Source organism: Limanda limanda, chromosome 16 (assembly GCF_963576545.1).
Source record: "Limanda limanda chromosome 16, fLimLim1.1, whole genome shotgun sequence".
Taxonomy (NCBI): domain Eukaryota; kingdom Metazoa; phylum Chordata; class Actinopteri; order Pleuronectiformes; family Pleuronectidae; genus Limanda; species Limanda limanda.
The window spans coordinates 12,838,336-12,853,524 of NC_083651.1; the positions used below are offsets into that span (position 1 = coordinate 12,838,336).

At 42.0% G+C, this 15,189-nt stretch overlaps 1 protein-coding gene and 1 pseudogene across 1 annotated transcript; both read left to right on the forward strand.

The window, feature by feature from the left end:
• Window positions 1-683: 683 nt before the first annotated feature.
• Window positions 684-1,683, forward strand: LOC133022104 (E3 ubiquitin/ISG15 ligase TRIM25-like; annotated as a pseudogene).
• A 9,137-nt stretch (window positions 1,684-10,820) lies between these two features.
• ecrg4a (ECRG4 augurin precursor a) lies at window positions 10,821-14,822 on the forward strand. The gene is made up of 4 exons (XM_061088565.1): window positions 10,821-10,911; window positions 12,709-12,756; window positions 12,863-13,032; window positions 14,673-14,822. The coding sequence occupies exons 1-4, from the start codon at window positions 10,842-10,844 to the stop codon at window positions 14,820-14,822; spliced, it is 438 nt and encodes a 145-aa protein (XP_060944548.1). The 5' UTR covers window positions 10,821-10,841.
• The last annotated feature ends 367 nt before the right edge of the window (window positions 14,823-15,189 follow it).

Here is a 15,189-nt window from a genome sequence, read left to right on the forward strand (position 1 = left end):
ATATTCGGGGTGTCTATAAAATTGAGCCCTCTGTAGGCTGAAAACTTTTATTTCCATCAAAGATGTGGCATCCTTTTGTTCCTAAGACATTAAACTGTCCATATAGGTATAAATATCCAACATAATTTTTTTTCACAATGAGATCTGATGGGTTTTCAAAGTGTTCCTTTAATTTTTTTGAGCAGTGTATATTATGATATATATTATGATGATGCATCTATAGGCAGCACTTTTCTTACTATGAAGGGGAATTCACGGTTCAGTATTGGGTAAATACATCACTGATTATTTTTCAGTCATTTAAGTTTGTGGTGTCCTGCTCGCTGTCTGTGGTGGCGGAAAGACGGATGTCTGTCCGACAGGTGAGTTTTCACAAGTTTTGTTTTTTTCAGCCCTGAGTCGTGTTTCCAAGCTGTTATTATTAATTGTTATTAATCAGCTGTTTATTTGTTGTGTTTGGTAATATTGGTTATCAAAACAACAGTGTTGGATCAAGGGCAGCTGCCTCTAAACAGCGTGGCAATACTGTTAAGGTGTGTTAAGACCATACTGTTGCTCTTTTCTTCATAGTGTTAAAACATGCAGAGAGTTTCTGTTCAGTGGAAGTGTAACTTTTTTACAGTCACTGGCACCAGCTGAAATGGCGCAGCAAGAAAAATCAACTGGACAGAGCAAGATTCTGCTGTTCGATCTGTCTGGATCTACTTAAGGATCCGGTGACTATTCTCTGTGGACACAGCTACTGTATGGGCTGTATTAAAACCCACTGGGACAATGAGGATGAGACAGGAAACTACAGACGCCCCCAGTGTAGAAAGACCTTCACACCAAGGCCTGTCCTGGTGAAAAGCTACGGGATTGCTGATTTACTGGAGGAGCTGAAGAAAAATGGACTCCAAGCTGCTCCTGCTGATCACTGCTATGCTGATCCTGAAGATGTGGCTGGTGATTTCTGTAGTGGGAGAAGTCCTATTTGGTTTGTTTGGCCTCTTATTGTGAAAAACACCTCCAGCCTCATTTTCAATCACCTCCATTTAAGGAGCACAAGGTGTGGAGCCCTCCGAGAAGATCCAGAACATCTGCTCTCTGTTATCTCTGCTCTGTGGAGGAACATAAAGCTGCAGCAGAAAGAGAGGGGCAGAGTGTGCTTGGGCTTAGGAGACAAACAATCCAACAGAGAGTCCAGGACGGAGAGATAGATGTGAAGCTGCTTCAACAGGAGGTGGAGGCCGTCAATAGCTCTGCTGATAAAGCAGTGGAGGACAGTGAGAAGATCTTCACTGATCTGATCTGTCTACTGGAGAAAAGAAGCTCTAATGTGAAGCAGCAGATCAGATCCCAGCAGGAAACTGAAGTGAGTCAAGTCAAAGAGCTTCAGGAGAGACTGTAGGAGAACATCACAGACCTGAAGAGGAAAGACGATGAACTGAAGCAGCTCCCACAAACTGAGGATCCCAACCAGTTTCTACAAAACGACCCCTCCCTGTCACCACTCAGTGAAACAACACCCTCATTCAGCATCAGTGTCCGTCCTCTGAGGTACTTTGAGGACGTGACAGCAGCTGTGTCACAGGTCAGAGCCCGAATACAGGACATTCTGAGTGAGACAGTGACAAAGATTTTACAGATTGTGTTTCATGTGGATGTTTTACTGTCACATCCAGAGCCCAAGACCAGAGCTGACTACCGAAAATATTCACAGGAAATTGCATTGGATCCAAACACATAAAAAAAACATCGGTTATTATCTGAGGGAAACAGAAAAGTAACATTCGTGAGAGAAGAACAGTCTTATTTTAATCACCCAGACAGATTCATGGTTTGGCCTCAGGTCCTGAGTAGAGAGAGTCTGACTGGACGTTTTTACTGGGAGGTGCAGGTGAAGAGGAGAGGAGGAGTATTTATGTAGCAGTCGCATACAAGGATATTAGCAGAGCATTGTGGTCAAATAAATGTGGATTTGGATTCAATGATAAATCTTGGTCGTTAAATTGTGTTGGAAACAGTTATAGGTTTTTCTGCAACGGCCTCATGACTCCAGTGTCAGGTCCTCCATCCTCCAGAATACGAATGTATGGATCACAGTGCAGGTGTTCTGTCCTTCTACAGCGTCTCTGACACAATGACTCTCCTCCACAGAGTCCAGACCACGTTCACTCAGCCTCTCTATGCTGGAGTATATGTTTTTTTTGAATCCACAACAGAGTTCTGCAAACTCAAATAGACTTGAGTCAATAAAAGCAGTGTTTTGGATTCTGTGTGGATCTTTTACTTTTTTTGTCTCCATGTTTGTTGCTCAAAGTTTCTGCTACGCACAGAGATCAGCTGTCAATCAAACACTGACCTTCCTTTTTCACAGATATTTAGTTCTGACTTTGTAAAGTTAGAAATCTATAATTACACTGACATGAATGTGTTGGAAAGAACTTATCCTGCTGTTGTTTTCTAAATCAATGTAGAAATAATGTTCTCTGATATTTTATAAACAGTATTGATCCTGATCATAATCAATTAGGGTTAGGATTTATTGAATTATCTCAATTATCTCAATTAGTATAAACTGGTTAGGGTTAGGAATAGAATAAATGGGTTAGGGTTAGGGGTTAGGGTTAGGATTGGGGTTGGGGCCAGATAAACTAAGGCCAGAATTTGTAAAATCAAATAGCTAAAATATGTACCACAAAACAAAATTGTACAATCAAACAAGTGCTCCCTATCTAATATTAGAAATATATATTAAAACAGGCCAAAATTAAAAGAGATTAAAAGGTTAGATTGGATGAGTGTGGTTGGAAATGCTTGACTAAGGGGATTTGTAATTGACCTTTGCCTATGTTGTACAAGTGTTGTTCTAATCTGGTGAGTATTGTATGTTGGGTTTCACCTATATAATGAATCTTGCAGAGGGAGCATGTTATAATGTAGATGATGTTTTTAATGTTGAGAGAAAATGAGCCTAGGGAGGGGAAGGCTGTGCCGCTGTGCGAGCTGTGTATGAATTTTCTGTTTCTGTAGTGGTTGGTTAGTTGTAACTGAGGTGGGGCTCTGTGATCTCTGAATTTGGAATGTATGAGTTGGTCCTCGGCTCGGGTTCCTACGGAGGTAAAAGCCATTTCTGCCCTCTGATTGGCGCCCCCCACATACACACACACACACAAACACACACACACACACACACACACACACACAAATGCAAATTCCTTCTTTCACCCCAGGGGGTTTCATTCATTAGTTAATAAAGCAACTTAACAAATTATATAAAAAATGAATTACTGGATGTGTGTAAAATGCACGATGGAATCCACTAAATGTTTGCATTTTAATGCAATATGAACCAGGTTTGACATCTGGATATGTAAAACGTGAGGAAATGCTATCCATTATTTACATCACATGCTTTCAAATGAAATTATTAAAATATATAATAAAAAATATTAAAAAGAGTCTGAAATCTGCTGTACTGACAGCTGATAGCTATTCATGTCGAAAAAAAATCAACATTAATGATGTGCAATTCTTGTGCAAGCAGCCGTCTGGCTGACCTACGCAAGCCTATAGATGCGACCCCCCCCTGAACAGATTGTGTGCTTGTGTGTGTCTGTTTAGACACAACTGACAAATGTGTGGAAAAAGTACATAATTAAAGATGGGGAAATTTCATCATAAGGGGGCAAACATCGGGGAAATTGAAAACCTAGGAGAACAGCGTGGAAATCAAAAGTATGAATTGACTGTTATTCAGTATGAGGTCATTAATGTTGAGGCAGAGTTCTAGGCAGAGTCTGCTCGTACCCCCAGCGTGACAGGCGGGTCTGCGACCCGCGCCGTCAAAGATGGCTGCAGGACCGGATGGCTGCTTGTCAGGCTGGCTCACCACCATCTCCCAACTGGCTGGGTACAGAGCACCCAGTCACTGGCTTACCTCCACCAGTCATGTTTAAAATGTATGTGCTGTGCTGTATGTGCTTATGTGCTGAGGTGTTTTTTTCCTGTTCCCACACTGTTCAGAGTCTGCGGGCTGGGTTTTTTTCTCTCCTCTCTTCCCTCATGTTATGCTGTAATCTTTCTGTAGCCGTTCTGGAATTTCATTGCCTCTGTACTTGTACTCTGTGCATATGACAATAAATTGACCTTTGACCTTTGACCTTTAATAATTGTAAAATGTATAGGTATGGTCTTTTTCCCCTCCGGGTATTTTGTCAAAACAGATGTGATGTCCTTGAGTCCGGCTTTTGTTGGAATATTAGTGTATAAACTGCCTACATCAATTGTGAAAAGGATGGAGTGGGTTGGGACAGCCATGGGTCCTTGAGGTAGCTGGGGTGTCTGTTGGAGAGGGGGCCAAGGAAGTGGTCTATGTATTGTGATATATTGTATGAAACACTGATGCAATCAGAAACGATTGGTCGACCTCGAGGATCCTCAAAGGGAATGGTCCATGTCTGTTGGTCTTTCTGTATTTTCGGTAGCAGCTGTTTTGAACGTGGGGTGTTGGGCCGGAGTAAAATGTCTCTTTGTTTGGCGGAATTTTTATTTATTTTTTGTAGAGTGTTTGAATGATGTTTCTGAGTTGGATCTGTGTGTTGGGTTGTATACTGTCCGGGATTGGTCTAAAGTGGTGGGTGTTTAGGTAGAGCTGTCTGTGTGCTTCGACCAGATATTGCTTTCTGTTAATGATGACAGTTTTGGAGCCTTTGTCCGCTGGTTTTATTATTATTGATTTTGTTTTTGTCGGGGGCCATGCGCTTCGCCCCCGACAGATTATCTGGGATGTCTATCGGAGGCTGATATGAATGCCTTTGTCTGTTTCTATAAGTCATTGTGTTTTTTGGAGTAAGGGTTAGGGGTTAGGTTTAGTTCTGCGTTGTTGAGTGGATGGCTCAGTGGCTGTTTAACTATCTTCTCTATAAGATGACCAGGTTCGATTCCCCATTGATTTGCCCCTGAGTGTTACTATACATCACAGGGTTATGGGAATTACAGAGCAAAATACTCAGGATCAGACATCCTTTCTAATTAAGGTTTGTTTGGTTTATTTCATCAATTTCAAGGTTTGTTTGCTGCATTTATTTCAACCGGGACTTTCATGAAAGATAATTTTAGTGTCATTACTGCTTTTTCACTAAATAACAGTCGCTTCAAGGGCTTTTAAGTTTTAAATTTTAAGTTTTAAATTCAGCAGGAATAAAACATGCGTTGTTTTCGGTACAACAGAAAATAAGGAAGACCAGAAAACCTAATTGAGAAGGCTGCACCTTTCTCTGAACAGCAGTGGTCATGATTGCCTCACTCTCTGTCTTCAAAGCAAAACAAACATCGAGAGGGACAACTAATGGATGTTCGAATGTTGTTACTGTCTGTCTGGATACCAGGTGCGAACATCCCATGGTGTCTTTCTTTTCTTCCATTTCTCCTTTGCTTTTCTCACTCCGTTCAGCATGAAAAGAAAATCCACAGTAAGGTGTAGAGTTGTGAAATAATAAGCTCTGTTTTAACGCCCTAAGCAAATAGGTCTAATGCACATGGAGGCACACAATTATGGTTGAACATTGAGCATAACATGAAATAAACCATTCAGAGTGTCATCTCCCTTTCCCATTAAAAGTCATTACGGCTGTACAGTGACAGATGTTTTTGGAATGGTGGATTTGTCGTATAGTGAAAGAAAACAATGCTCTGCAGGGGACGGGTGCAAGTGCATTATTCATTTAAACAATATGGGCACTGGATTAGGCAGGAAAATTAAACAATTCAAATACTATCTCAGTATAATTTCATCAGTAGCAATATAACAAGAACATAAGTCCAATATATATCCCAATAATACAAGACAGAGACAAGGTATAACATAACGAATCCACTTGATATTTGTTATCAATACAAATTTAAAGCCTTCACACATGAGCAAAAATCAATCTTTAAACTTAAGTAATATTAGTCTGTGACATTTGTTGTGATACTTTTCAATATGGGCTGATTTGAAAATGTTTATCTTGATTGAATTCTTTGGGCCATATAGCCGAGCTCCAGCACAGGATGGGAAGACGACAGCTGTATCCGTCTGAAGGGAGCACAGACAGCTTCAGGGCGAACGAGAGGAGAACAACTGGCTCCAGATGGGTGGACCCAGGATGATTTTTTCTCTTCTTTCCTTAACATTGCAAAAAATCTAACATTTTCATAAATTTCTCAGAGAATAACTCATGGATCTTGACGGAAAATATCAGGCATATTTAGGTGACTGATATCCATGAGTGTGTTCCATCCAAATAAAGAAGCATGAGGAGAAACTCATTCGCTGCTGACCGGGCAGGACATCTTTGATGGAGCAGAGCTGATATTAACACATGGAGGCTTTTTCTTCTTATTGACACATGTGTTGTGGTCTGACATCTCGGCTCTGTATTGTGATCTTTAGGTGCAAGTGTTGCTAAGATGTTCTACGCAGGTGTGAATTCACTGATGGACATAACAACAGACAAGTCAAGTGTGAAGAAAAGATAACTGTAGAGTTATCCGGGAGTGATTGAAGTAAAAGAGTAAATTGTGTTTTGGAGCAAAGTTCAACATATTTTTCTGATCTTCCAACATTCCTCCTTCATTCTGCTTTATCTTTGTCCAACAGCGCTCTGATGCTGCTGTGCTCATTTCACAGATTTGCGGGCAAATTAAAAGAGCGAGCTTTGTACCTGGAACTGAGTCATAATGCTCACAAATCCCAAACGCTTCTCAGTTCCTTCCGGCTCAGTGGGCTCAGTGTGTGGTACGTTTGGATGGGGGAGATCAAACCGGAAATTCCTCATCCTGTTCGAAACGCCATATTCTCTTTGCTCTTTTGCGTCTTTCATCCCTAGTTCCCATATCCCTCTCTTGCTCCATGGCTGAGAACTAAATTACAAATTGCTCCTTAGGGAAACAGGTGATGTGAGCAATGATTGCGAGTCACAATGTGTTCATAGACTTTCAAGAAAATCGGTGTCTGCATTTATATGCCACATATTTTGTCTTTATGACAGCTCGAAGTGGTTTTCTCTGCAAGAAACAGTGGTACATTCATTTATACATCCCCTTCCCAGTGACGTATATAAGAGTGCTTGACAAAGCAATTGTGTATCATCAGGGGGCAATTTGGGAATCAGGATCTTGCTTTGACATGTAGATTGAACCTCCTCAACCTCCTCAGCTGCGGCCTAATGTGTGTGAATCTGAGAAACCACACACATCTGTTTCCCTCCGAGTCATTCCTTTTCCATCTGCAATGGAAATATGTGCCTGAGGACGGTGGCCCTCCGATAAGACTCAGCGTAAGGAGGCATTAGGGATTCACCCTCATGCTTCTGGGAAATCTACATTATCTGTAGGTACGCCTGCCGTGTTCCAGTCGCAGCAGTGAGTGCGTATATGGGAATCCTAATTGTCGGTGAGGGGGTGCACAGCTGGTGAAATGCATGTTTCATAAAGCGCAAGGAGCCACTCTTCAGAGCCCGAATGAGAAGGAAAGAGAGAGGTTCAAAGCAGATACTCATCCCACTCATGCTAGGCTGTGATCATCTCTCTCCTCTCTCTGGATTTTGTTCCTCACTCTCGCTTCTTATTAAAAGCCCGTCGTGAAAAGCAGTTCAGTCGTCAGCCAGCTTTTGGTTTCCTGCATTCCAGCTCAGCTCGTGAGAGTCTGAGAGACTGTTCCTTGTTCCAAACCAAACACTGACACACACACACACACACACACTGACACACACACACACACACAAGTTCAAGCCAGTCTAAATAGAATTTCTGTATTAAATCTCTACAAACTGGCAATTTATCCTTGAGTTGTAGTCCACTGGTGAATCACAGTTTCAGTGACACAGTCATTACAGATACTTTACAAAGCACAATCTTCCACTCACAGATGAAAAGTTGAATTCATAAGAAACTAGTGGCACTCTGTAGAGCGCACACCTCTGCCAAGGCCGTCAAGTTCCTATAGTAGATATATAAAAAAAATGAAGTGGTCTGATAACCTGAATGATTTGTCATAAGACACAGTTTATTCACATCCACATTTAAATCATACAGGATCTTTTCAGGCCCACGACCCTTCGCTCCACCAAGTGTGGTGAAAATCGGGTTGGTAGTTATAGCATGATCCTGTTGGCAAATATTGTCGATGGATATAGAGTAAATAATAGATACAATAGAGCAGATACCTCCAAGAAGGCCCAACAGTCTCCTTAAAGGGGACATATTATGACATTTCCACTTTTGTAGTGCTTCTACACGTTAACATGGGTATCTGGCATGTCTGCCGTCCCAAAAACTCTTGAAAAAAAAAGCACTCAAAACAGGACAATCTGACGCTCGGTTTACACCGGGCGCTGAAGCGTCGCGTAAGCGCAGCGCCATGCCTTAAATAACAGCTGACTCTCATCCACTCCCATGTTAATCCTCTGTGCCGGTCCCACCAGAGGCTGGAGTGCAGCGCTGCGCCAAGGCTGCCGAGCGCCGTGCAGCGATCGTTTCGGCGTCGAGTCTATTTTTTGCGCTTGACGCGAGCGTATCGCTCCAGGAAACACACTGAAAAATGATTTTAAATGATATTGATGACATATTTTATATGATATAAATGATAAAATATGCATCCCATAGTTTGTATTCCCCTTCTGTTGTCCTGGAGTTTTAATTTTACCAATTTTACCAGTCACATCATTAAATGCCCCCCTCTGCTCATCCATACAGACACACAAACAGTCGTAAAGATAAAAAGAGAGAGGGGAGGGGGGTCTACGTACTCTCCCCATAGGCTTGAGTGGATAATATGTAATTTACCCTCGACACCCGACATTGAATGGAGTAAACAGCATAGAAGTTATTGAAGATGGATGACATTAAATTAATAATTGATATGGAGAAGTACAGTGAGCTGTATGATCCTCGGCACATGTTGTATAAAGACAACACCAAAAAGGACAAATGCTGGGACGCCGTTGCAGTTAATGACAAATATCAGCTCTATGTGTGATCACGGAGAGGAATCGCAGGATGACCGCCGCGGAGAAAAGCGTGTCTGTTGTGACCAGCCTGGCGCCTGCGCACTAGGGATCTACGCGACGCTTATGCGAGGCTTCAGCGTCCTGTGTGACCAGCCTAGCGCCGGCGCGCTAGGAATTAGCGCTTACGCGACGCTTCAGCGCCCGGTGTAAACCCGGCGTGAGGAGGGCTGTTTTAGACAGGGTAAAAAGGCTGCTGTTTTAAATGATCCTTGTGGTATTTTGACCAAAACATGTTACAGACATTTCATTAAGACCCCAAGGAACCATATCAACTGTGGTGAAATGGGCATAATATGTCCCCTTTAAGACTTTCTTGCAGGACTATAGTAAACCCGACAGACACCCCCAAAGCGAAGGAGATGGTCAGAAATTAGCTCAGAAGCGAGCAAGTCATGGAAAAGCCGGCTTCCAGCAGGTGTCAGGAAGTGCACGTTGATGTGTTTTGCCGGGGGTAGCTTTGAGGAGAGGTCTTAGGGTGGGGGGGTATATTGATTGCAAGTATAATCTGCTCCTGGCTTTTCCAGGCTTACCAGCCCTGCTGTAATGGGTTCGTCCATGACCCGTACCGCATCCTTCCACCCAGTTTCCTGAAAATCCATCAAGTTGTTTTTGTTCAATCTCACTTACAAACAATGTCACGTGTTTTCTTAATTTGCCGTGTTTTCTTAATTTGCAGTGCATTGAGCTCTCTCAGCTACTGTAGTATTTTCCATATATACCGTCATAATAAATAAGTTATCTACAAAACTATTGGCAGGAAACCCCAAATAAGGACAAATGTAATGGTTCTTATTATGAATTTTCGAATCATGTAAAGGTCAACTCATAAAACTCCCGGAGTTTAGAAAAGTTAGTTTTATCAAGACGTGCGTGACGGAATCCCAGTGTAAAGTTTGTGCCAAGCAGGAACACGAGGGGGGAGCCAGCGGAAAAATCACTAAAGCACATGCAGCCAGGAGCCACACAACATGGAGTCAGACATGGGACGTCAGAAAGGCTTTTTGGATTATCTGCTCACTGAACAATTCTCACTCAAGCGAAAGGGAACTATCGTTACCGGGAAACAAAGTTGTAAACATGAGATAAGAGTTTGTTTTGTCAAGTCCGAGCTCCAACGACCATCTAATGATAAAGAGGGAATAAACAATAGGAACAAATGAAATACTGGGGGAAGTGGGTTGTATCTCACTGGTTGAAAGATTTAAATTCAGATTCTTACTGTATCTGCATTCCTCCCATTTCTCACTTCAGCATTGAAATGAATTAGGTTTTGTTATATCAGGAGACACACATTCACTCAGGCTGAGCGATTGATGACTTATACAAGGAGCAGAGACGTCCTCAGGTATTTCACTGCTGGCCGCTGATTTACTGTTGCAATTAATTTCAAGTGGCTCTCGTCTCTGCTCACTTTCCTCCTCAGGAATTTCAGAATCGCATGAGACGCACGATCCTGTCATAAATATTACAAGGAAACTTCAACATGCATAAAAATCCTCACAGTGTATATATTATTTAGAATAGCCAGTCGCCTCAATCACATTTCTACGACAGCGATTCTTTGAAAAGAAAAATGGAACTTTTTCTTCTGAATGAGGAATGGAAAAGTACAGAGAAGATTCACTTCAGAGCACAGAAGCCCCAGGTTGCAGGTCTTGTTTCTGCAGGCGGGGAGGTAAAAAGACATTCCTATACCACAGGGAAGTTTCCACTTGGAAAATGTATGTTGCCGCCCACTTTTCCTCAGAGTTTCTGCACAGTTCTCCCCATTTAGCTGCTTTACAAAGACTCAGAGCGGGGACAAAGATGGCATCCCAGCAGCTCTATCTGAGGTTAACAGGGCTGGCTGTGGTGGTGACGCTTTTGGCCCTGAGAGGTGAGCTCAATCAAATGGATCTCTTTCACTCGTCTGCTGCTTCACTTCTGCTTTGCCTTTTTAATAGCATGCATTCTAGTTCACACATTAGTCTGTCCTTCACCTGCTGGCCTTGCATGTAGATATAAGTGTCTGTGGGAGATTTGACCATTCACAGGTACAAAAGATGAACTACTGCATTTCAGAATGTGAGGAAGGAAGGGAGAGAGGGAGAGAGAGAGATTTTCTAAAAGAATGTTTGAAAACTGATGATTTTCTGTGTCGCCATCATCTTCTTTTTTAACTGTTGCATACACACACATACACAGAAACTAGGATGAGATTAATGGAAACAGCACAGAGTAAATATTGACTCATCAATAGACGAGAGACCTGATCCTAAAAAGATCCATTTATAGTCATAACTGTTTATCCCCCATTGACTTTAACTGAATTGCAATTTCCGTGTCTGCTTTTCACTCTAGGATATACGGAAATGCGTTTACCAACATAACATGCAGTCATCAAACACTATTCCATCTAATTTAGAGGGAAACTTTAGCTTAACACAAAGTACATGTCAGGTTATTTGTGATGTTGTTGGTGTTGCAGGGATTTTTACTTACATATGAAGAATAAATTGAAATTTGAATTTGATGGAGCTTTCGAGGGAAAGTCAGGGATCACCAAAAGAGGACATAACATCTGGGGACCATTAAGGTCTGATCCATGGATAATAATGAAAATAGACTGTTGATATTACACTTAATATTTCAATCCCTTAATCATTCTATGATTTTTTCTTTCTATAAGTTATTATTCCGCCATTAAAATGCACAGACAAGATGATAAATGCGCTCTTACAGACTTCAGGAAGTTCACTCCTTTCTAACAATGGTTAAAGACACCATGCAAAAGCTGAGAATGATTTATAGAACACATTTTTAACTCAGACTGTAAAGTTCTGCAGGAATCTGCTGATCAGAGCTTATTTGGAAAACAAGCGTGAAGAAAAAACACATGCAAGCAATTTTCTCAAACTGTATCCGTCCGCCTCCAGCCACTCAAACTAAGACAGAGTCGACCTGAAGATGTGGACTGCATTCCTGAGCAGATACTGCATCTCGTACTCCAACAAGTGTACAAATAAACCAATATTTGACTAAAGGAAATGTGGCCCAGATACAAGGGACTGGAGAGTTTTTAAAGAGCAGACATTAGTGGTGATCTGAAAAGAGCAAGATACTTCATTAACGTACTTCATATTTATGAGCCTGTTGTAGTAAATATATTTTAAATAAAAAATCCCTGAATTTAAGTCGATAACTTCTCCTTTAACTCCACTCATGGTTCCACTTTGACATTTGAGATCAAAATCACCCAGGAAACTGGTTTGTTTAGTAATCAGAAAATGATATCATTATATAATTTCTGTTATAGTTTGACACAGGGCCGGGTCTAGACAGGCATGTATGAGGGGGCAGCCACAAATCTTGAGGGGGTATTGTGCTTTATTATATTATTATTATTATAAATTGGGATTTAGTTTGAGGGGGCACAACATTTATTTGAGGGGGCCAGGCCCCCTCTTGCCCCTGCCTAGACCCGGCCCTGGTTTGACACTGGAATTGTCTGATTTCAAGTTGAGAGGATCTTTCATTTAAAATAAACTTTGGTTGTATTCCGTTTTTCCATAATTGAGGAAAAACCTGCAATTCAACTGACTGCGTTTTAGAAATGAGTAACAGCTGATTATCTTCTGCAATGTGACGAATTAAATCTGCAGCTCATCAGTTCTCTGTTGTCTCACATTTACAGATGTAACCGGTGAGAGCAGCTTGTTCAAGGTCTTGAGGAAAAGAGACGGTAACCTCCTTAACAAACAGTGTTGTCATGAAGATAATAAAGCTCCACCGCAGTGTGTGTTAAAATGACTCTTTCATCGTTTGTCTCCTGTTGCGCTTCCACCCAGTGGCAGGAGCTGGTACTACCCTGTCAAAGGCCTCGGTTGCCGTCCCTCCCTCCAAGGCTCAGGAGTTCCTGGCCAAGCTGAGCAGAAGCAAGAGGAACATCTGGGATCGCAGCAGACCCGACGTGCAGCAGTGGATCATGCAGTTTATGTACATGGGTTATGATGAGCAGGTGAGTGTAGTCTGTTCCAGGAATCAGAATTAAACAGAATTTAAAAAAACAGTGGAGCCACTTTACAGGTCTCCTGCAAGACAAAGAGTTTTGACAACAACACTAAGCCCAGAAAAACCTATTCCAACTACCTAGTCGAATATATGCTTAGGTTCTCTCTTTTCAACCACAAAAATGTTCAGATTGTGTGTTGAAGAAAATGTGGAAAATATCTAGTTGGATGTTGTCACAGGGGACAATGACAGAAATTTAGCTTTACACTTCTGTAAAGTACAAAATGGAAACTTTGAATGCTGAAATATCCCATATGTGGGTCAAACTGCAAAGACTCTTGATCCTTCACCTCCCACAAGGCAAGTTGTGTTGAATAATATTCCCCTGCTGCCTTGTAAAAGCAAGTGTCTTTAAAATACCTATGCCCTTCTTTGTCAAACTGATACTCTGATAATGTCAGTTAATGAAATTCCTCCTCCAATTTCAGGAGGATTTACTTTTTTAGGACAACTGGTGGCGTCTGTGCAATATTTTTGAAATTGGAAATGCTTAAAAACTCCTGCACTTATTCACAGCTTCTTATATGAACAACAGTGAAGTCATGCAAACACAGAATGCTTGAAACAAGAACACACTGGATGATTTGAACTGAGAGGGATCTGTATCCGTGTTTCCGGCCATGCTGTTCTCTCTGGGTTGAAGTGAGCAGGGTGTAAGCTTGTCAAAAGTGGATGTTATGCACTGTAAGTCTGTGCACTAATCAGGACTGAAGCGTCACACCAGGCTGAGGAGCAGTGTTAGATTTCCACTCAGAAACACAGATGCGACAGATGTGGTGAGAAGAGGCGCTGTGTTGCACACACCCTGAAGCACACATCTGCATCACGCTGATAACAGCTGACAGGTCGTTTATCAGGCCGCACCCACACAGTCCATCAAATTAGTTTTTTTAGTTTTCTCAGTATTTAATTAAAAACATTTAATTTGATCTTACTATAATCGACTTTCAGGGGGTTTGAATCGTCAACAAAGAAAATATATCTCTTTTTAACTTTAAATACTAGAGCAGCGTAGATCGTTCAGTGCGCCGGGGACAAATATGTGGTGTGACAAGATAAGTGGCACACTTATCCTCAAAAATGTTGCTGTCAGACCGAATAAATAAATACAGCGAAGTAAGTACATGACAATTCATGAACTCCCTCGCTCATGCACAAATATAAGCCCACCCACACACCCAGTTACAATTTTCTTTCAGGTCATTGACAGTCATGCAGAATTCACCAGGGACAGGAGGGAACAGATAACAAGACAGAAAAGAGGGAGCAGAGTGCACAAAACAACTCCCTGTCCCCACTGTAATTGACAGTCGACAGCATATGCGTTTCAGCCAGTAAGGCAGTATTTTTCAGCCCCATGCATGACACCTCAGGCCTACACCATTCTCTGTTGCTTCCTTAAAAGGCCAAAGCTGTCAAAGCAATGGCCTTTTCAATATTTGCCTTTCACGCACGTCTATTTGGCACAGCTGTGCCTGCTGACAGTCACAGTGGGAACCTTATCAGCTGCTCTAAATCTATAAGCTTGAGATATGTTGAGGCCGACTCTCCTAACGAGTCACGTCTGTTGTGTTTTTCCATCCCCAGAGGCTGGAGGCTGACCTGTCGTACTGGATGGACCAGGCACGCTCCAGAGATCAAGGGCGTCAGCATCAATACGATGAAAACGCCCCCATTGGCCCCCGTGACCAGAGCTCTTACAGACACGGAGCCAATGTCAACTACGACTACTATTAACTCCAGTCGCACACAACACAGGCCACAGCCTGTGTGAGGGGTTTGTTTCTTCATGCATGTTAGTCCTCAGCCTCGTCTGTGATCGTTTGTTAAGTCATAACCTGATATTCAGTGCACCCTTCAGTGTAACCTGTTCTCGTACTATCAACACATATTAGAAATAAAGATGGACAAAGTCTCGGCTTTTTGTAAATAAATATGTTGCTCCGCACTAAATTAATCTCCTGCTTTTTTTCCTTCCACTAAAAATGATTGTAGAATCGTCTCACACACACACATCAACACAACCTCAGAAATACCATTTTGCCCCTTTAGAACTGAGCTTTGGTCCCGATGAGTCCACAAAGTGGATGAACGGGAAAAGGTC